The sequence below is a fragment of the Mesoplodon mirus genome (assembly GCF_964341445.2).
Source record: "Mesoplodon mirus genome assembly, chromosome: 5".
Lineage (NCBI taxonomy): Eukaryota > Metazoa > Chordata > Mammalia > Artiodactyla > Ziphiidae > Mesoplodon > Mesoplodon mirus.
In genome coordinates this window covers 176,899,829-176,922,726 of record NC_138980.1, presented here as the reverse complement: position 1 = coordinate 176,922,726, position 22,898 = coordinate 176,899,829, and the positions used below count along the sequence as shown (strand labels likewise).

The 22,898-nt window shown below is 38.4% G+C and overlaps 1 protein-coding gene across 4 annotated transcripts in view; it reads right to left on the bottom strand.

The window, feature by feature from the left end:
- Nucleotides 1–22,898, bottom strand: part of SEMA5A (semaphorin 5A) — a 492,799-nt gene that overhangs the window by 249,211 nt on the left and 220,690 nt on the right. For all 4 annotated transcript variants that reach the window (XM_082622624.1, XM_082622623.1, XM_082622626.1 and 1 more), the window contains one exon: nt 10,275–10,374. In XM_082622624.1, the coding sequence (XP_082478750.1) occupies nt 10,275–10,374 (100 nt within the window). The remainder of the gene's footprint in view (nt 1–10,274; nt 10,375–22,898) is intronic.

The window sequence follows — 22,898 nt, the reverse complement described above, 5'->3', positions numbered from 1 at the left end:
TAGGGGAGCTAGTCTCTGTTGCCAGGTCACCCCTCTCATCATAGAAGTACAAAGCAAGAGTTTAACCAGGCTGTAAAGGTTCAATTTTATGGCCATAGTAAATGAAAGTATAGGATCGTCTTTCCTTGGTGTGAACTTACTTCTTTTCAAATGCCTTGGAATAAAATTTGACATTGCACATTCAAATGTAGTAACCATATTACTTTTAGGATTGATATATGAGGGATACAGAAATCCAATAAACTGAATAATTCAAATCACAAAGCCATTTAATTTGGCAGATACAAACTGACAACTGTGAAGCCCATTCATCCTGCCCCCACTAGATACCCGAGTGTGTGGTCTCCCTCTTCACCAGAGTGTATTTCTTTTTGACTATAGGACTGAATAACTCATTCCTACCTCTCATCACATCCCCCAGTGGCCTATTAGCAGCAAATCACTAAGCACAACAGCATAGTCTCTGAGGTAGCAGTGATGGCCTTAATAGACAAAGTTCATTTGTGTCTTCATGTAAAGTAATAAAATTCAGCTGGCATTAAAGAAAAGGTTGAGCCATCATGAGCATATTAACTAAATGACTCGTTTTATCTAGAGACACTATAGAACTCAACTCTGACCTCCATTAATTATGAAAGACACAGGTGTTTTAAAATGACATTCTCTTAGAATAACTCAGTTGGTCTCTGATGAATATAGCTATAAAATCAAAGGAAAAAATTCCAAGTTCTTATTGAACATGTAGGTTAGAGGCTTGCTTATAACTGAGGAACAGAAGATGAAATAATTAAGAAAGATAGACTTGCACTTGGCTCTAAGAAAATCAAGTAAATTGAAAAGAGACAGTAAACAGTAAAAAATGTTTTAAACAACAGTGATAGAAACTTATGTTTGTTGTTTAATAAAAGTTTAGACCATTGTTGATGATGAAACAATCTGAGGACAGAATACCCACTGCATGTAAACTGTGACCATTTGGGTAAATCTGATAGTGAAGCTAGTCTCACCTGTACCTGTGCCAGCTTCATCCACTCTGTGATATCCGTTCACTGCACGATTCTATCCTAACTTTGTCAATAACCCACTGGCACAGAGCCTGACACTGTGACTTCCTACATGACACCCGAATTTTCAGTTGCATTGATAGACCTAAAGATTAAAATATAAATGTGTGACTTTGAAGCTAAAGTAGTAACTATATCCTTTATAGCACAAAATGTTTTCATAAAAATTATTTTAATTATCTACATGTAAATATTTAATATCTCAAACACATCAGAATTTTAAGAATATGAAGATTTAATTTCAGCATGTAATCTTGTCATGTACTTCACAAACCTATCTATACTTGCTATTCCTAAGACTTTCACTATGCCGATTGATTCTAAACAAATTCTAGGAGCCTTTATTTTTTTCTGTTGTTATAACTGTTCCAAAAATATCTCTTTAATGTTCTTTTCCCATAAGTTTCTGGGAGTTTAATTCAGTTTTAATATTACCAAGTTATTTTAAAGATATAGTGCTATATTTAAATAGTGAGATCACATTCAGATCACAGTTTTTGAATGCTTATTTTTTTTTACTTTGCTAATATATTTTGAAATATGGTGAAAAATGTATAATATTATAATGTCATATTATGAGCTACCTCCTCAGTCAGAATTTTTCAACCCTCTTCAAAAAAAATAAATATATGTACTTTAGGCTATAAAACATTTTAAAGAATTCTGATTTTATTATTGTTGTTGTTACCATATGTGTCTAGTACTCACTCTCCCAAAATTGTATTGACTTATCTCATTACCTAGTCCAAAAAGTCTATTTCAAACCCCTGAAAAGTCTTGGTTACTATAAATAGGTTTCAAAGAATACATCAAAACCAAAATCAAACCATTTTAATAGTGCTCTTGTATGTTTAAATACCAAGGTTAAAAGGCACAGAAGTAGATGGATAACCTCTTACTATTTAGCAAGTAGAATCAAATAACAAAGGTGGATTTTTAGTGGCATGCAAAAATTAAGACCAGTGTTGTTAGCAAATTTCAGAGATATGAAACCAGAAAAACCTTTTCCCATAAGCATATTTAGGGACAAAGTTATTAATCAATACTGTCAATAATCACACTGATAATTTAAATTTTATTATGTTCTAAATATTATGTGCAAATCTCTAAGTGCTTTGAGGATTACAGATGGTGACTCACTGCTCTAAATTGAACTCACGACTTCTGCTTTTGCTGGTCCATTGGGTATTTGATTTGTTCCTTTCATTTTTCAGTTAATAGAGATCATTTTTCATTTGAAAAAATACCAACTGTGTTATTCTATGATTCCTTTCACCGATGTTTTCCTAGGAATATTCACTCTTCATATTATCTCCATGTACACTATTTTTCTGGGTTATCTTCAGAGTTAGCAAAATCTGTGATTTTTTTCTCATGTATCTTCAAATAATTGAAGAATTACAGCTCATTTCTCAAATGCTCAGTCCCAGCTGATGTCATTACAACAAGCTGCACTTTCAAATCTCGCTCCCAAATCTTATCTTTGACGCTTGCCCTCAGCCACCAATCGTGATTGGCCATCAACCACTGTCAAACCCAGCTCTGAAATACTTCTCAAATCTGATTTATCTCCATGTGCACTTTCACTGCCTAAGTTTAAGTTCTCACTACTGTCTCCTGATCCACAGCCCCCGATTGCTATCCATACCTCCAAACTCTAGTGCATTCTGCACGCAGTATGGTGGAAGCAACTCCCTAATGAAAATCTGAGCATGTAAATGTATGGCCTTAGAAATCTCCTGAGTTCCTACTGTCTTTAGCAGAGGTTCTCAGATTTTCCAGGCCAGGAGATTACCAGAGGCTTGATTAAACCAAACATTCCAACATTACTTCTAGAAAGTCTAATTCAAATGTTCTGAGGAGAGGCATGGCCATCAGCATTCTTGAAAGGTTTCTCAGACCACTCTCCTAATGGCCAGACTTGGAACTACTGGGCTAGAGGATGAAATCCCAGCTGCTCCATAATCTAATGCTCCAGCCCGATCTACAATTACTCCTCCTCTCTGTCACTAACAGGTCCAGTCAAGGTGTGTTCTTTTCAGTGTCATCAGGATCTCTGACTTCCCCATTCTGTGGTCCTTCTGGCAGGAAGACTCTCTCCCCCCTGCCAGACCCCTAATTCCTCTCCGAGGCCCAACTGAAAAAGCACCTTCTCAGTGCACCCTTTTCACCCCCAAGGACCATCACCTTTCCTTCCTCTTGGTGTTTCCAGGGCCCTTTATTCAGGCCTCCCTGGAGAACTTAATTGCTTATATTCCTCATATCCACCAGGCCAGGAGTGAGGAAACCTTTTCATGGGCTAAGTAGCAGCTACTGCACCTTTGTGGTCCTGTTGGAACTACTCATCTCCACGGTGAAAGCAGGAAGGCAGCCACAGGCAATATGCAAATGAACAGATGTGGCTGTGTGCCAACAAAACTTTATTTACAAAATCAGGAGGCCAACCTAGGGGCCTTAGCCTGCCAATCCTTGCACTAGGCTCTAAAGTCTTTATCAGGTAGAGTCTTCTGCATCTTCGTTTCACCAATGTCTAGGATACTCCCTGGCACACAGTAGGTTCAATAAATATTTGATGAATGAAGAGTAACTATGTGAACTAATAAATTCTGATGGACCCCATGTGGGACTGGCTAGGAAACAAGCTCTCAACACTCAACACTTGTAGCACACACATGCACTCAAAGAGGTTGGTTAATTTTTACCACACTCCTTTGTTGACTCATTCAGGGAATATGGGAAAAGGGAAGACTGTATGTATATTTATAACCTAATAAGTCACTATCCTGCTAGGTCTATCTTCACCCCACCTCCAGCAGAGAAGAAAATGCGGAGATTATTTTGTTTTTTTATAACAGCGAAAGGAAGACAATGGTTGGACGTCTTTCCCACAGGAGTGTCTGCAGACCACCTGTTCGTTAAAAGCTCACACTCTGGGACCACCTTCCAGCCCCCTGGATCAGCAGAGCTGGGAGGAGGGGCAGAGGAAGCTTCACTCTGAATGAATGCCCCGGGTGATACTTAGGTTCAGTGCTGTTGCTAAATTCTGGGCAGAAAGGTACCAAAGCATGTAGACAAAGAATGGATTATCTTTTTTTTAACACAGATTAGGTTAATTAATCAAACAGGCCTGTTGGCAGACAGGGGAGAAGAGGGGGAAGGAGGAAGCTAAGCAAAGAGAATCTTAAGGGCAAAACACACCCATGAAGCAAGAGCCAACAGGGAGAAGGAAATATTTAAACCTTAAAGTACAGTTGAAAACAAATTCCTGTTGGGGTGGGCTAAAAATGAAAAGCAGAAATGACAGCTCCATCCTTCCTTTCATCACCAGCTGTTTTCCTAAGATATATTTAATGTAAATACAATGTCAACATCATCATTATCTTGGGTTTCTTTGCATGATGGGGGTTTACTGCTTTTTGGATTCACTCCTAATTGCTGATTTCACTCCACTTAGCGAGAGTTCCCTTTAATTGTATAAACTTGACTAAAATGTGTCCTTTGGAAAACAGAAAGAAGCTGTGGCTACTGGAAGCAGAATTGCTGATCTCGTAAAAATCTCCAGTTTTTCTTTGAATTATAGACTGCTTCCAACAGATTAATGCCAAGGTAAAACTTTAAAAGGAAAACAGTAATTATAACCACCAGAAAAAAAGAGAATTCTATTGGTCAGTTTTCAAAGGTGACACTTATGTGACTCTAAAATTTAGCTCCGCTTGTTTAGAACCAATGGCAAAATCATTTTGAAAGGAGGAATTTACACTAATTACATAGAAGCCTGCTCATTCATTTAATGTGATCTTGTGAGAACGTATGCTTGGAATACTTAAAGCAAATTCAGTCCCAGCATAACAAAAGGCAAGTTAATCTTTCCTTTTTACATTTATTTCTGAAGATTCAAACCATGGGCAAAAAAATTGTTTAAAGTAATACACTAAAATTTGTCAAGACCAATTTGCTGTGACAGTAGGAAAGACCAAGCTTTGTCTTGAAAGCACTTGGGTTTTAGTTTTTTATTTTTAGTAGTAAACATGCTGATTAGAAATCCGTACTATTTGTCACACAGATATGTGTACAGAAATATCTTTCAATATACGGAAATAGTCTATTGACTGTAATGGCAAGTCAAAGACTTCCGTACAAGGCACACACATGGCTCTGGGCTGGTACTCACATGGGTACCAGCATCCCTGCTACCCTTTCAATTGATATCTTCATAGTGTTCCCATTTTAGTAGAGTTGAAATTAAAAATTTCCCAAGACATACATAAATCTTATATTTGTCATCAGTTATGATTTTCACCTGACCCAGTGTTGGGTCTATGAGCTTCAATCCCATCACCTTAATCATCGGCAGATGGGTGGGCTTCCTGGACTCACAGGCACGTGCCTGAGAGCTCACAGGTGAGTGTCCTTCCTAAAATATCATAGGTTGCAAGACTATGCCCTTCAATGATATGTTTCTATTACACTGAAGCTTGTTAGAGAAGAGTAAGGTAACCAGAGGTCAACTTACAAGAAGAAAATGAAGAAAGACCAAGAAACAAACAGAAAAGCTAGAAGAAACTCACTTTCTCTTTGATGAGAAGCTCTTTTTTTCATTACTATTGTATAGCTTTACACTTTACAAAAATATGGCTAATTTGTAAATGCCCTGATTATTGTCAAGCACTGCTTTGTGTATGGATCAAGTTAGTTGCCATTTGGAATAACATTTGAATTCAGCACAGAATCACTTGTCATGCATACACTGAACCCAAAACGCTAAAGACAGACTCATTTGGAGAATAAAATGTCGGCACTCTCTCTCAGATCTGCTGTTACAATCCTATACACCACGAAACTGAAACTTTTATCAACTTTGTGAACTATTATTACTATCATTACTTTTATAATTATACACAAACCTCTAAATGTCAACATAGTCTTTCATTTGGAATTTTCATGTATATATAAAGTAGAAACTGCTTTTAGTAGGTTCTTTTAACAAAGAAGTATACACATCATCCATGAACTATTATCCCAGTAGTATAAACAAACAGAAATCAAACACTGTGGGGATATTACTGAAAAGGTTAACTGTGATTATTTCTGAAATTGTGTTCTTTCTTTATGCTTTACAGTATTTTATACATTCTCTAAAATGAAAGTGCCTGAGTCTTATCACTGAAAATACAAACATTATTAGTTTTTAAAGAGGCATGGGTAAAACAGAATATGAATATCAATGCTTTTAAAATAATATGAAAGATTATGTGCACCTTTGAAATGGTACATTTAAGGATCCTTCCAGAAATTGCATGAATTCAGATGCAACTACCTTCGGGTACTACATAACCACAAAGCACCTAAAGAGAAGTGGCTTTTTGGGTTGGTTTTGTTTGTTTGGTTTTGTTTTTGTTTTGCAGCAGAAGAACATCTTTTTGCAAAGAATTTTTAACTGATTTCAATTTCAGGAACATAAAGTATCACTGCTATAAAGTGAAACCATCCAATAAATAGCTTTACAAGGCCTAGTGCTAACTATGAAAAAACAAAAATACTATCACTGTATTTTTCCACTGCTCATATGTTTAAACCATTACGGATTTCTGCAAAATACACCTGCTATCTAAACTTATTTTGCTAGGTCAAGCCCTCCTAAACAGGAATCTGAGGGCTGGGTTATTTTTAAAGTTGTATAACTGTCTCACACTCCCTCTCAAACCTTCTGGGCCTAATCCAAGGAACTATCTTAGGTAAGATTGCTAGTCTCCGCACTCAGTGCTATCTGCCCAAAATGCATATGCACAGGCATGCCGAAACCCACAGATACCCACACAGCTGCCCCACCACTGCACACTTACAGGATGCCTGTCATTGGGACAATCTCTCTTCCTGGATTATTTCACTTAATCCTCAGAACAGCTGAAAGGGGTAGAAATAATTATATCAACTTTAAAGATAAGAAAATTAGATTCCAAAATGGGCTCAAGGTCATGCAGTTAAGCAAGTCCATCTACCCCTTTCTTTCGTTTTGTTACTGAGTAGCCACAATGTACCACATCCTGTTCTAGAATAGAAATACAGCCCATGCTCCTAGGGTTGATTATCTGAAATTCAAGTTTAACTGCACATCCTGAACTTTTATGTGCTAAGTCTGGTGATCCTATATTGCTCCTGGTCACCATGCCATAGTGCAAGCTAGGTTGACTCAGTGGGTAGGCCAATCCCTCCCATGGCTGGTCTGGGAATGGGGTGAAATGAGATGGATGGAGACCTTAAGAAACTCTGGGATGGAGACCTCCAGGGAGGCTGGGATGGAGACTTCCAGGAATACTGGGATAGAGACTTCCGGGGATACTGGGATGGAGACCTCCAGGGATGCTAGAATGGGGACTTTTGGGGACACTGAGCAGGAAACCTTCAGGCAGGCTGGGATGGAGCCCTCAAGGAATAATAGAATGGAGCCCTCCAGGGGTACTGGGATGGAGACTCTCAGGAATAGGTGGCCCCTGGGGACAATCCTCAGGTGCTGTCTGCAGTCAGGACAGAACTACGCTGATGTCTCTTCCACATCTTCGTTTTCTCAGTGGCTTCTCACATCCCCATTAGGAGAATCTGTGTCACTGACCAAAAGCCTACCACCTGCAGAGCGTAGGCATATATGTGACACTGCCCTGTTTGTGTAGTGCCGAGGACCTCCAGAAACAATGGAGAGTCTTTTGAGTCAAGCTCACAGGAAAACTGTTTCCAAAGCTCTTTAGAGTTGAATGAGACATGCAGGACTCAGCTACACCAGTTGAGGTCATATTTGCACCTGCTACCCCAGCAGGGGGCCCTTCCCCTTGGCTAAGGGTGAGAGTCCATTTTCCCTAAGGATTAGCTTTGGGGTTTAGAGACTGCTACTCCCTGTATCTTGCCCAACTGTAGGCATCTGGAATAAATCTGCTACAACCTCAGCCCCCCTTTCCCTAAGTGTCCTACCAAATGCAGAGGGTCACACATACAAATCAAATCCTGGAAATAAATATGGTGAATCAACAGATATCTTTGAGCTTCTACCCAGAGGAGAAAGTGTGCTACATTTTAGAGAAAACAAGAAAAGACAGCCACATCCTCTACCATCTGGTACGTCACTATCTAAGAATGGGAAAGGGGAGAGTGAAACGTGAACAGAAATAATGCAATAAGTGCAGTAATGTAGAGAGATGGTAGGTGTGCAAACAGAACCAGACAGAGCAGGGAACATAGCAGCTCAGTCCCAAAGGAGGACCCTTGAGCCAGATCTTTACAATGAGTGTGAGGTCACCCAGTGGATAACTTGAGATGTGGGTGGGTGGTTAGCTAGTATTCTAGGAAAGCAAAAGAGATTACCAAATCCCAGAGGCAAGAAAGAGAACATTCTATAGTTGTGGGCAACATAAATAATTCCACTTGCCTGGACTATGTGAGAATGAAAAGTGTGTCTCTATAGGATGTAGGATGACAAGCCAGAGGGTCTGATGGGCCACACCAAAATAGCCTAATAAATCCAAATTAATCCAGATGATCCCTGGAGAAAACAGTATTTCTATAACATAAGTGAAGGCATACAAGTCATAAGAGTTCCAGTAGGAGCTACTGAGGGGTGTATTTTTAAAAGATGACTTTGGCCATGGTATGCAGAAGGAGTAGAAAATCTGGAGGCCAGGAGACCAGTTAAAAAGCCCTGCAGGTCTTCCCTGGTGGCGCAGTGGTTGAGAGTCTGCCTGCCGATGCAGGGGACACGGGTTCGTGCCCCGGTCCGGGAATATCCCACATGCCGTGGAGCGGCTGGGCCCATGAGCCATGGCCACTGAGCCTGCACGTCCAGAGCCTGTGCTCCACAATGGGAGAGGCCACAGCAGTGAGAGGCCCGCGTACTGCAAAAAAAACCAAAAAAACAAAAAACAAAAAACAAGCCCTGCAGTGCATGGCCCAGGGTCCCAGTGATGGAATTTGATGGAAGTCAGCATTAGAAATCCCCCAGGTAGTCCCAATGGGCTGAAGTAAGTAAAAGAATACCAAGTAAGCCCATCCAATCCATACTCACTGTCCACTCAATAAACACTAAAAGAGATACAAGTGACACATTAAGTGCCAGGAACTAAGCCGACTTCTGCCTGTTCATTTAAGTTGTGACCGTACGTCTTGAGTCTTCAAGTGTTGGGTGGATGAACGAGGTCTTCTTAAGATCTGAGAGCAAAAGCAGTGATTCTAGAAACTGTTCAGTGTTTGTCCAGAGCTTAAGCCAGATTTAGCTTCACTCATGTAGAAATTGCACAACCTCTTTTGCTATGAAATGTATGTTTCATAATCTAGTACATTTGGCCAAAACAGATAATGTACACTCCTCTGCCTAAAGTGCTTTCCTTGAAGGCCAGAAGAGTCCAAATCTACAAATCATCTATTTGGGTTATTACATCATTTTTCCTAAGAGATGAATATAAAATGATTTTTAAACATCATCCTCAAAACACACTGGCAGGATAGGTGATTTGAAGGCAGGAATTACACATGTTTTCTAAGGACGTCATGGTAAATACGAGGGATGCAAAACAAGATCTGTTCTGATTGGGTTCCAGTGGCCTCACCTTCAAACTGCAAGTTCAGGCATTGACCTGGAGACAGGAGCACGTGCTCCTTAAGAGAAATAATAATAACAACTCTCTTGAATTCTCAATTGACTGGTAAATATCATAATGGGGATCACAAAGAAAGGTAGTGATGGGTGTTGGAACGGGTATCAAGGTCTCCTGATGTCTAGAATTGTGCTGAAGAGTATACTGACAAATAAGAACATGGTTTTTGGAGTCAAACTGTCTGGGTCTGAAACCTGGGTCCATCTTTGATTAAACATAATAAATGTGTCCCTGGGGTAACATATTTATCCACCTTCTGTCTCAATTTCCTCATCTCTAAAATAGGGATGGTGACAATACCTACCTCTCAGGTTTCATAGGTGGAAAAAATAAATGAATTCATGTTAGAACTGCTCCTGGCACTTGGGAAACACCCAATAAACTCTTGCTATAAAGAGCAGCAGTCATCTTATTAGTTGTAGCACACTTCATGACACTCATATGGAATTTCATTCTTAGATGAAACATTACTTAGCACTCGTCAACTATGGCAGAGAAGCTCATGTGTAACTGCAAAGATGTCAAGTGAAGTCCGAAAATATCTGCGGAGGCAACATGTAAGCTCTCTCACCTTGCTCCTACAAGAAGTTCTTTCTGTCCTGGGTCAAATGTTAACTGCGAGAAATCCACAGCATTCTTCGCTCTGAACTCCTGCAACCAGGGGCCAATTTCTAAAGAGGAAAAATAAATAAATAAAAAGATAAAAATGAATTTTCCCCCCTCTGGGGACCACAGACAATGCACATCAAGTAGCAAACATTACATTTCAGAGGATTTGAAGGTCCCCCCAGGTGATCATTTAGGGGCCACTGGAGGTTTCTGTCAGGGTGTCACATAATCCACACTGAGAATGTGTAAAACATAGAGGGCAGCCACCCAATAAAAAGGGAGCAAAGCATCAATGCTTGGTTGTGATTTACAAGTCAGATGTGCACTCTCCTTTAGCCTCTGGACTGGGCAGAAAATAACACAGCACTCACACGATTCATTAGAGGAATACTGAATGCAAACAGATCATTTCCTGTGCAGCCTGATGGGAAGGAGCCAAAGATGTGGAAAAATCACAAAAGCCATGGGAGCACCATCTGCCTTCTTTCAAAGTGGTCATTCCATTTCCCTGTCCTTTAGATTCCTATTTGGGCCCCAAGATTAGACTAGTTAAACACTCTCAGTCCTTTCTAGATGAGAAATTCACAGTAAATTCTAGGCCTCATTTGCATTTCTTTAAGGGAAATCAGAAAATAGCCACTCTTTAGAGACAGGTTTTTTACAAGCACTGTTAACTCCTATTAAATGACCTCCAGCCTAGAGTCCGATTATTACAACATGATAGTATTTGAAGAGGGACAGAACTCAGCCTTATTAGCCATTTTTGCAAATTTCATTAGCTCATTTATGACACGGAAAGAATCTTCAGAGTTTTCCGCCAGTTGTGCTGACCTTATCATTATCCTTGACAACTAACCATGTGATGTGATTGTCTTTTTCCTTGAGTTTAATATTTTGAGTGATGTCACACTGACTAAACAGGTGCATGACAACTGGCAACTCGACAGTTATTGGTTTGAGGAAAAAGTGTGTAGCACAGAAATAATCTCTTCCACAAAAACAGATGCTAAAAAAGATCTAATATGGAAATATGCACATGTCTTAACACATGTCTTGTAGAAAGGCCTTTGTTGACGTAAATGAGGTAGATTATTTCCAAGCAATAGCTTTGTGTAACAAATATGGCTTTTCTCTACTATCAGTTACTGGGGGAAAAAACGGACATGAACTGAAAGTTCTATTCTGCTTAAAGGAAACCAGTGTTGAATTATATAGAGATTTGTATTTGGTTTTTGCTATTTTCCTGGTATCTTGATTGTTTTTAGTATTTTATATAAAATTCTTCATTTTATAGGCAAGTCAATTTTTTAAAAAATCCTTATTTATTACAAAATAAGTACAAGGTCCTGGAGCTATAAAAAGATGTTAATAAATGATCTGTTCCAGGAGTTTTTAACTCAGTTAGGGAAGGAGCAAAAATATCTTATTTAAACACAGTATCTATAGATACAAGATCTTTACAGGTATTTGTAGGGTTATAGGAAGTATTCATACATAGAAAGGAGAGATGACTGAGGGGCTTAGGGTCCAGGAAAACAGAGATCTTACCAGAGATTCACAGAACAGATGTGTCCTGAGGAAGCAAGAGTGGCATGTGGAAGACATGGTGTCCCCTGTGGCTGTAAATGGTATTGCTCATATTCCCTCCTATGGGGCCCCTGATCAGTTTCTCTGCTCTTGGGTTAGAACACTAAGCCTCTTATGTCTGCATTGCTCACTGCAGTGCCTGTAACTCAAGGTACAGTACTTTGAATGTATAGGCAATACTAAATGTGTGGAATGAAAAAGTAAGAATAAGCTAGGGTCCTATCTGTCCGTTCTTTTTTTTTTAATTACTTAAAATTTTTTTCTTAATAATTACTTTTTATTTCTTACTTTAAAAACTTTATTTTATTTTATCTTCTTCTTTCTTTCTTTCTTTTCTCCCTTTTATTCTGACCCATGTGGAGGACAGGCTCTTGGTGGTCCAGCCAGGCATCAGAGCTGTGCCAATGAGGTGGGAGAGCCAAGTTCAGAACACTGGTCCACAAGAGACCTCCCAGCTCCATGTAATATCAAAAGGCGAAAATCTCCCAGAGATCTCCATCTCAATGCCAAGACCCAGCTCCACTCAACAACCAGCAAGCTACAGTGCTGGATGACCTATGCCAAACAACTAGCAAGACAGGAACACAACACCATCCATTAGAGAGAGGCTGCCTAAAATCATAATAAGGCCACGGACACCCCAAAACACACCACTAGACGTGGACCTGCCCACCAGAAAGACAAGATCCAGCCTCATCCATCAGAACAAAGACACTAGCCCCCTCCACCAGGAAGCCTACACACAAACTGAACAAACCTTAGCCACTGGGGACACACACCAAAAACAACGGGAATTATGAAGCTGCAGCCTGCAAAAAGGAGACCCCAAACACAGTAAGTTCGGCAAAATGAGAAAACAGAGAAACACACAGCACATGAAGGAGCAAGGCATAAACCCATCAGACCTAACAAATGAAGAGGAAATAGGCAGTCTACCTGAAAAAGAATTCAGAGCAATGATAGTAAAGATGATCCAAAATCTTGGAAATAAAATGGAGAAAATGCAACAAAATTTTAACAAGGACCTAGAAGAACTAAAGAGCAAACATACAGTGATGAACTACACAATAAATGAAATTAAAAATTCTCTAGAAAGGATCAATAGCAGAAAAACTGAGGCAGAGGCATGGATAAGTGACCTGGAAGATAAAACAATGGAAATAACTATTGCAGATCAGAATAAAGAAAAAAGAATGAAAAGAATTGAGGACAGTCTCAGAGACCTGTGGGACAACATTAAACAAAGCAACATTTGAATTATAGGGATCCCAGAAGAAGAAGAGAAAAAGAAAGGGACTGAGAAAATATTTGAAGAGATTACAGTTGAAAACTTCCCTAATATGGGAAAGGAAATAGTTGATCAAGTCCAGGAAGCACAGAGAATCCCATACAGGATAAATCCAATGAGAAACACACTAAGACACATATTAATCAAACTATCAAAAATTAAATACAAAGAACAAATATTAAAAGCAGCAGGGAAAAACAAAAAATAAAACAAAAGGGAATCCCCATAAGGTTAACAGCTGATCTTTCAGCAGAAACTCTGCAAGCCAGAAGTGAGTGGCAGGACATATTTAAAGTAATGAAGGAGAAAAACCTACAACCAAGATTACTCTACCCAGCAAGGATCTCATTCAGATTTAACAGAAAAATTAAAAGCTTTACAGACAAGCAAAAGCTAAGAGAATTCAGCACCACCAAACCAGCTTTACAACAAATGCTAAAGTAACACAAGAGAAGTAAAAAACCTACAATAATAAACCCAAAACAATTAAGAAAATGGTAATAGGAACATACATACCGATAATTACCTTAAGTGTAAAAGTATTAAATGCTCCAACCAAAAGACATAGACTGACTGAGTGGATATAGAAACAATACCCATATATATGCAGTCTACAAGAGACCCATTTCAGACATAGGGACACATACAGACTGAAAGTGAGGGGATGGAAAACGATATTCCATGCAAATGGAAATCAAAAGAAAGCTGGTGTAGGAATTGTCATATCAGACAAAACAGACTTTAAAACAAAGACTATTATAAGAGACAAAGAAGGACACTACATAATGATCAGGGATCAATCCAAGAAGAAGATATAACAATTGTAAATATTTACACACCCAACATAGGAACACCACAATACATAAGGCCAATACTAACAGCCATAAAAGGGGAAATCGACAGTAACACAATCATAGTAGGGGACTTTAACACTGCACTTTCACCAATAGACAGATTATCCAAAGTGAAAATAAATAAGGAAACACAAGCTTTAAATGCTACGTTAAACAAGACGGACTTAATTGATATTTATAGGACATTCCATCCAAAAACAACAGAATACACATTCTTCTCAAGGGCTCATGGAACATTCTCCAGGATAGATAATATCTTGGGTCACAAATCAAGCCGTGGTAAATTTAAGAAAATTGAAACTGTATCAAGTATCTTTTCTGGTCACAACGCTATGAAACTAGATTATCAATCACAGGAAAAAATCTGTAAGAAATACAAACACATGGAGGCTAAACAACACACTATTATTAACCAAGAGATTACTGAAGAAATCAAAGAGGGAATCAAAAAATACCTAGAAACAAATGACAATGAAAACACAGTGACCCAAAACCTATGGGAGGCAGCAAAAGCAGTTCAAAGAGGGAAGTTTATAGCAATACAATCCTACCTTAAGAAACAAGAAACATCTCAAATTAACAATTTAACCTTACACCTAAAGCAATTAGAGAAAGAAGAACAAAAAAACACCAACGTTAATAGAAGGAAAGAAATAAAAATCAGATCAGAAATAAATGAAAAAGAAATGAAGGAAATGATAGCAAAGATCAATAAAACTAAACGCTGGTTCTTTGAGAAGATAAACAAAATTGATCGACCATTAGCCAGACTTATCAAGGAAAAAAGGAAGAAGACTCAATTCAATAAAATTAGAAAAGAAAAAGGAGAAGTAACAGCTGACACTGCAGAAATACAAAGGATCATGAGAGATTACTACAAGCAACTCTATGCCAATAAAATGGACAACCTGGAAGAAATGGACACATTCTTAGAAATGCACAACCTTCCGAGACTGAACAAGGAAGCAACAGAAAATATGAAGAGACCAATCACAAGCACTGAAACTGAAGCTGTGATTAAAAGTCTCCCAACAAACAAAAGCCCAGGACCAGATGGTTTAACAGGAGAAATCTATCAAACATTTAGAGAAGAGCTAACACCTGACCTTCTCAGTCTTCCAAAATATAGCAGAGGGAGGAACTCATTCCCAAACTCATTCTAAGAGACCACCATCACTCTGATACCAAAACCAGACAAAGATGTCACAAAGAAAGAAAACTACAGGCCAATATCACTGACGAACATAGATGTAAAAATCCTCAACAGAATACTAGCAAACAGAATCCAACAGCACATTAAAAGGATCATACACCATGATCAAGGGGGGTTATCCCCGGAATGCAAGGATTCTTCAATCAATCAACGTGATACACCATATTAACAAATTGAAGAAGAAAAACAATATGATCATCTCAATAGATGCAGAGAAAGCTTTCGACAAAATTCAACACCAAGTTATGAAAAACACCCTCCAGAAAGCAGGCATAAAGGGAACTTTCTTGAACATAAAAAAGGCCATATATGACAAACCACAGCCAACATTGTCCTCAGTGGTGAAAAACTGAAACCATTTTCACTAACATCAGGAACAAGACAAGGTTGTCCACTCTCACCACTATTATGTAACACAGTTTTGGAAGTTTTAGCCACAGCAATCAGAGAAGAAAAAGAAATAAAAGGAATCCAAATCGGAAAAGAAGAAGTAAAGCTGTCACTGTTTGCAGATGACATGATACTATACACAGAGAATCCTAAAGATGCTACCAGAAAACTACTAGAGTTAATCAATGAATTTGGTAAAGTAGCAGGATACAAAATAAATGCACAGAAATCTCTTGCATTCCTATACACTAACGATGAAATATCTGGAAGTGAAATTAAGAAAACACTACCATTTACCATTGCAACAAAAAGAATAAAATTCTAGGAATAAACCTACCTAAGGAGACAAAAGACCTGTATGCAGAAAATTATAAGAAACTGATGAAAGAAATTAAAGATGATACAAATAGATGGAGAGATATACCATGTTCTTGGATTGGAAGAGTCAACATTTTGAACATGACTATAGTACCCAAAGCAATCTACAAATTCAATGCAATCCCTATCAAACTACCACTGGCATTTTTCACAGAACTAGAACAAAAAATGTCACCATTTGTATGGAAATACAAAAGACCCTGAAAAGCCAAAGCAATCTTGAGAAAGAAGAACAGAGCTGAAGGAATCAGGCTCCCTGACTACAGACTATACTACAAAGCTACAGTAATCAAGACAGTATGGTACTGGCACAGAAACAGAAATATAGATCAATGGAACAGGATAGAAAGCCCAGAGATAAACCCACGCACATATGGCCAACTTATCTTTGATAAAGGAGGCAAGAATATACAGTGGAGAAAAGACAGCCTCTTCAATAAGTGGTGCCTGGAAAACTGGACAGCTACATATAAAAGAATGAAACTAGAACACTCCCTAACACCATATACAAAAATAAACTCAAAATGGATTAAAGACCTAAATGTAAGGTCAGACACCATCAAACTCTTAGAGGAAAAGATAAGCAGAACACTCTATGACATAAATCAGAGCAAGATCCTTTTTGACCCACCTCCTAGAGAAATGGAAATAAAGACAAAAATAAACAAATGGGACCTAATGAAACTTAAAAGCTTCTGCACAGTAAAGGAAACCATAAACAAGACGAAAAGACAACCCTCAGAATGGGAGAAAATATTTGCAAATGAAGCAACTGACAAAGGATTAATCTCCAAAACATACAAGCAGCTCATGCAGCTCAATATCAAAAAAACAAAACTAAACTAAACAAATAACCCAATCCAATAATGGGCAGAGGACCTAAATAGACATTTCTCCAAAGAAGATATACAGATTGCCAACAAACACATGAAGGAATGCTCAACATCATTAATCATTAGACAAATGCAAATCAAAACTACAATGGGATATCATCTCACACCAGTCAGAATGGCCATCATCAAGAAATCTAGAAACAATAAATGCTGGAGAGGGTGTGGAGAAAAGGGAACCCTCTTGAACTGCTGGTCGGAATGTAAATTGATACAGCCACTACAGAGAACAGTATGGAGGTTCCTTAAAAAAATAAAAATAGAGCTACCATATGACCCAGCAATCCCACTACTGGGCATATACCCTGAGAAAACCATAATTCAAAAAGAGTCATGCACCAAAATGTTCATTGCAGCTCTATTTACAATAGCCAGGATATGGAAGCAACCTAAGTGTTCATTAACAGATGAATGGATAAAGAAGATGTCACACATATATACAATGGAATATTACTCAGTAATAAAAAAGAATGAAACTGAGCTATTTGTAGTGTGGTGGATGGACCTAGGGACTGTCATACAGAAGTAAGTCAGAAAGGGAAAAACAAATACCGTATGCTGACACATATATATGGAATCTAAAAAGAAAAGAGAGTGAAAAGAAAAAAAGAAATGGTCTGAAGAACCTAGGGGCAAGATGGGAATAAAGATGCAGACCTACTAGAGAATGGACTTGAGGATACGGGGAGAGGGAAGGGTAAGCTGGGATAAAGTGAGAGAATGGCATGCACAAATATACACTACCAAATGTAAAATATATAGAGCTACTGGGATTCAGCTGCATAGCACAGGAAGATCAGCTTGCTGCTTTGTGACCACCTAGAGGGGTGGGATAAGGAGGGTGGGAGGGAGGGAGATTCAAGGGGGAAGAGATATGGGGACATATGTATATGTATAACTGATTCACTTTGTTATAAAGCAGAAACTAACACACCATTGTAAAACAATTATACTCCAATAAAGATGTTTAAAAAAAATTGAAAGAAAAGAGGAAAAAAAGGAGGAGAGAAAGAAAAGCAATGGCAACTCAAATAACCATTGGGAAAGGTATACTGAAATATAACTGTAAAAAATTTACCTACAGGTTACCTCCTAAGGTAATGGAAATAAAAACAAAAATAAACAAATGGGACCTAATGAAATGTAAAAGCTTTTGCAGAGCAAAGGAAACTAAAAACAAGGTGAAACAACCTTCAGAATGGGAGAAGGTATTTGCAAATGAATCAGTGGACAAAGTATTAATCCCCAAAATATATAAACAGCTCATGAAGCTCAATATTAAAAAACAAACAACCTAATCCAAAATGGGCAGAAGAACTAAATAGACATTTCTCCAAAGAAGACATACAGATGGCCAAGAGGCACATGAAAAGCTGCTCAACCTCACTCATTATTAGAGAAATGCAAATCAAAACTACAGTGGGGTATCACCTCACACCTGTTAGAATGGGCATCATAAGAAAATCTACAAACAATGAAGGCTGGAGTGGGTGTGGAGAAAAGGGAATGCTCTTGCACTGTTGGTGGGAATATAAACTGATACAGCCACTATGGAGAACAGTATGGAGGTTCCTTAAAAATCTAAAAATAAAACTACCATATGACCCAGCAATCCCACTACTGGGACTATACCCAGAGAAAACCATAAATTAAAAAGACACATGCACCCCACGTTCATTGCAGCACTATTTACAATAGCAAGATCATGGAAGCAACCTAAGTGCCCATCGACAGACGAATGGATAAAGAAGTTGTGGTACATATGTACAATGGAATACTACTCATCCATAAAAAGCAACAAAATTAGGTCATTTGTAGAGACGTGGATGGACTTAGAGACTGTCATACAGAGTGAAGTAAGTCAGAAAGAGAAAAACAAATATCGTATGTTAATGCATATATTTGGAATCTAGAAAAATGGTATAGATGAACCAGTTTGCAAGGCAGAAATGGAGACACAGATGTAGAGAAGTAACATATGGACACCAAGGGGGGAAAGCGGGGGGGTGAGATCGGTGGGATTGGGAGATTGGGATTGACATGTAGACCCTAATATGTATAAAATAGATAACTAATAAGAACCTGCTGTATAAAAAATAATAATAAAATTAAATTTAAAAAATTATTTACAGGTTATTAGTCTGGACTTGACCTCATTTGTGATAGCAAGGCTCTGAAAAGTTTGCAAGCAAGCACTCAACACATTAAAGCAAATATCTTAGGAATACAAATGAGCCATTGATAGGCAGGAAAGAGGAGGGAATGGAGACAAGAATATTAGCTTTAAAAACTAAAAATGATACAATTTAGGTAGTGGCTATGAAAATGCAAAGATGTGATGGGAGAGTCCGGTTGGCTTCATAACTAATTGGAGAAGAGGCCAAAGGGAACAAGTTAAAGAAAACAAAACAGTTTTGAGATTCAATGAAGACAAGAATAATGATGACTGAGACATAGATGTCAGGGGCAAGGCTGGTTTTAGAGAAAGCTAATGGCTTCAGGGGAGACCAGGCAGAATGCTACCTATGAAAAATGTCCAGTGACATGTTGACACCAAAGTCAGTCATCGCTAAGCTTCCCTAAGACCTAGAAGTGTCAGTTGAGTTGTTTTAGTTCGAAAGGCTCATCCTACAGATTGGAAACCCATGACCAGGGAGCCCTGCCAGAACTACAGTCCTGAGTCCACTTCTAGGGCTCCAGCCCCCCAAACTCACAGCTGCCAGAGCTGGGCACATGTCATAGTCAAGGCATTGTGGGGGTCTAGGTTGTGTGAGGGAAGAACAGAAAGCCAAGGGCTGACCCTTCTATTCCAGAGTGGAAATGTGAGCTGCATAAAGGGAGAGAAGACTGAAAAGGCAGGGCGAGAACTGTTAACGCTTCTCCCATGCATCCATCTTTCTTTTCATTGAGAAGAATTGCAAGAGAGTGATCAAAGGGAGCCAGGATGAAGACACATATTTCAGATTTTGGTTCCTATACTGAGCAACAGGAAAGTGACTACAGTACTTCCTAAAGTAACTTCAAGTAATAAAAGGAGCCACACTAAGAGGGGAAAATGAGTTCACATCATAGAGTTCTGTCAATATTGCTCAATTTTCCTTATTTAAATTTCTAATGAGCTCCCCTATTAAAATTGTATATTTTTATGGTTAACACTAGATCAAACTTCGTCAATCTGCATATTCTCTTCTTTTCTTATTTCATTGTGGGTCCCCCTCCAGAGGGTCGGAATATCTCACGATATTTGCATAATGCACAATCTTCCATGTTACTGGTTACCATGAGGACCTTGATGGAAAGTTCCTGCACCAATCCATGTCTAACTGAAAATATTCCTGCATCATTACATACCCTTTCGACTTCCTATATAAGATCAGAATCACAGTGTTCCATTCTCTTTTTGAAGACCAGTCCCTCCAACTTTTCTTCAATCCCATCTCTTCCTTCCTCTTTAATCCCATCCCTAAATTACCTCTTTTTTCCTCTATCATCTCCAATGTTACCAAGTCCCCTCTCCTCTGCCTGTAAGAATATGCATACTCCCAGCATTTAAGAAAAAACCTTTTAAAACATTTTTATTACACTCTTTTGTTATTACAGATTCAAACAGCCAAACAATACACATAATAAACTCCCAAGCGCAGCATGTTAAAAAGAGCTCAGTTGGTTTTACATGTAAGTTTTGCCAACTCCTTAAGGTACATATAATCCCAGTTTTATACAAATTATTTCAGAGATTAGACAAACGGGTAAAGCTTCTCTTCTCTCTGCAGTTTTGAAGCTATTATAATCTTCATAATCTTGATACCAAAGCTGGACAGGATATTATGAAGAAAGGGAAATCCTGGGCAACCCTCATTTAAGAACAGGGCTGAACACATTCCTAAGGTAATATCTAGATTAACATATGACACACAGTGATATGAACACACACAGGTACATACACACGCACTATTTCATATGGGATAGGATTTATCCTAGAGACACAGGGATGGCTCAGCAAGTGTGACATCAGAAAATCTACCAGTAGAATTCTCCACTGCAATAACAGATTTCCATAATAGCATGAAGAATTCATCAATGCTGCTTTCTAAGTACTCAGAAAATGAACAGGTATGGATGCATAAGTAGAGGTAAGAGAGAACAGAGCCAAGTAAAGCAGGAGAGGAGAGAGCGCTAGGGCAGGTGGTGATGAACAAGTTCACCAGACGCCAAAGAAAGGTCAGGGGTGGACAGGAGAGCAGGGTGGGCACACAGCACATGGGGAGCTGGGAAGACACAATTTTCGGGAACACTGACTTTCTTAATAAGTCTCATTACCCCCAAATAATGAGTTTACCTTTCCCCCCATCCCTCTCTTCTGATCTTGCTGAAAGAACCATATGATGAAATGGAAATTAAATATGGCAGCCAATATGACCACTGTTTGAAAGTCAAGTAGTGACATAAAAACTTATAAATTCAAATTGAATATTTTATAGATAATTTTAAATATTTGATATCAATCATCCTAGCTAATCCATTCATTACACAAACATGGTTGTTGAAACATGGCCTGTGTCAATGACTTTCTATTACAAGGTTAGCTGTTATGATTCATATTTGCCTTCTCTTACTACCATATAGGCACCCACATGATTGCTTTATAAACAGTCTAGCAAAGGTGTACCGATTCAATTTTTAAAAGAGCTCAGTGTTACAGCTTCAAGAAATAATGACTTGAATGAACATGTATCTATTACTAAATCTGGTCTAAATAATTGGCATATATAAATTAGAGACTAGTTTAGCTGTCCAAGTTAGTGATGGTGGTATGTTAAGAAAGCCTTTTAAAGCCTGATAAGTAAGAATCACAGTAAGAGTCTGCTGTTGAAGTCCAAAAGTCAGAAGTTCAGAAGTCCTGTCTGAAATTCTTCAAGTGATTATAGTAGATTTCAGCCCCAAAGCCTCACGTGGTTGTTGAGTGGCAGAAAAATTGCAAAATACGTCATCATGGAGGGAATAAGCAAATTCACAAACATTTATGCTTGGGGAAAAGTATATCAGAATAACTGATGTCTCTTATTCACGCTTTTTTTTATTATCTATATTTTCAGTGTTTACTTGGTTTCAGAAACTATATTAGATATTTTTACATGTTAACAGTTTCTTATTTCATTTAATGTTCATAATCCTATGAGGCTAGACCTGTAATTTTTGTTGTAGAAATATATTTTTTTAATAAAAAGCCCTGAGATTTTGACAAGTTAAATATCTTGCCAAATGAAACAAAGTGGGAAGCAGTTTAATTGGAATTTAAACCCAGGATAGGACTAAGGCAATATTTCCATAGGTCCAAATTAAAAATCAACTTTCCAAGGCATGTATAAAGTACATTCATCCTTAGCACCTAGTAATATATCAGCATGGATTAATTTAGTGAAAACGTGGTGGCCACCCACCAAAAGAGAGAAGAATTGGAAAGGAGGGAATTGGTGGTAGCCTTCCAATGAGGGACAGGAACGGTCCAGCCCAGGCTGTCCACCAGTCAGGGCACAGTTTGAAGAAGGAAGGTCCCAGAGGAAAGCAGAAAAAAGCCAGGGCTCGCCACAGGTGACAAGGCATCCAGATGAAGAAGATGGCAAAAGTGCAAAGTGTATCTCCTTCACCATTGTTTTCCAAGACAAGTCCTGGTTACATGGGCTAACTTAGAAATATGCAAATATTCTATGTCTTACTTTAGTTTTGTAGAAAGATTGGAAAATATCAGGCCAATTTTGTTTCTCCAAATGTATCGACCTCAATTATTTTAAAGATAACTCCTACCCAGAACTTAGTAGAATGAAAGTAATTACAGTAGGACATGATATTAATTATCCTGCAATCTACCTTCCTTATGTTATAGTTGATAAAACTCAGGGCAAAGAAGTTACATGACCCCAGAGACACAGGCCAATGAGTGGCAAAGTGGAAAACCTCAAGTCCTGTGACTCCTTTACCAATATAT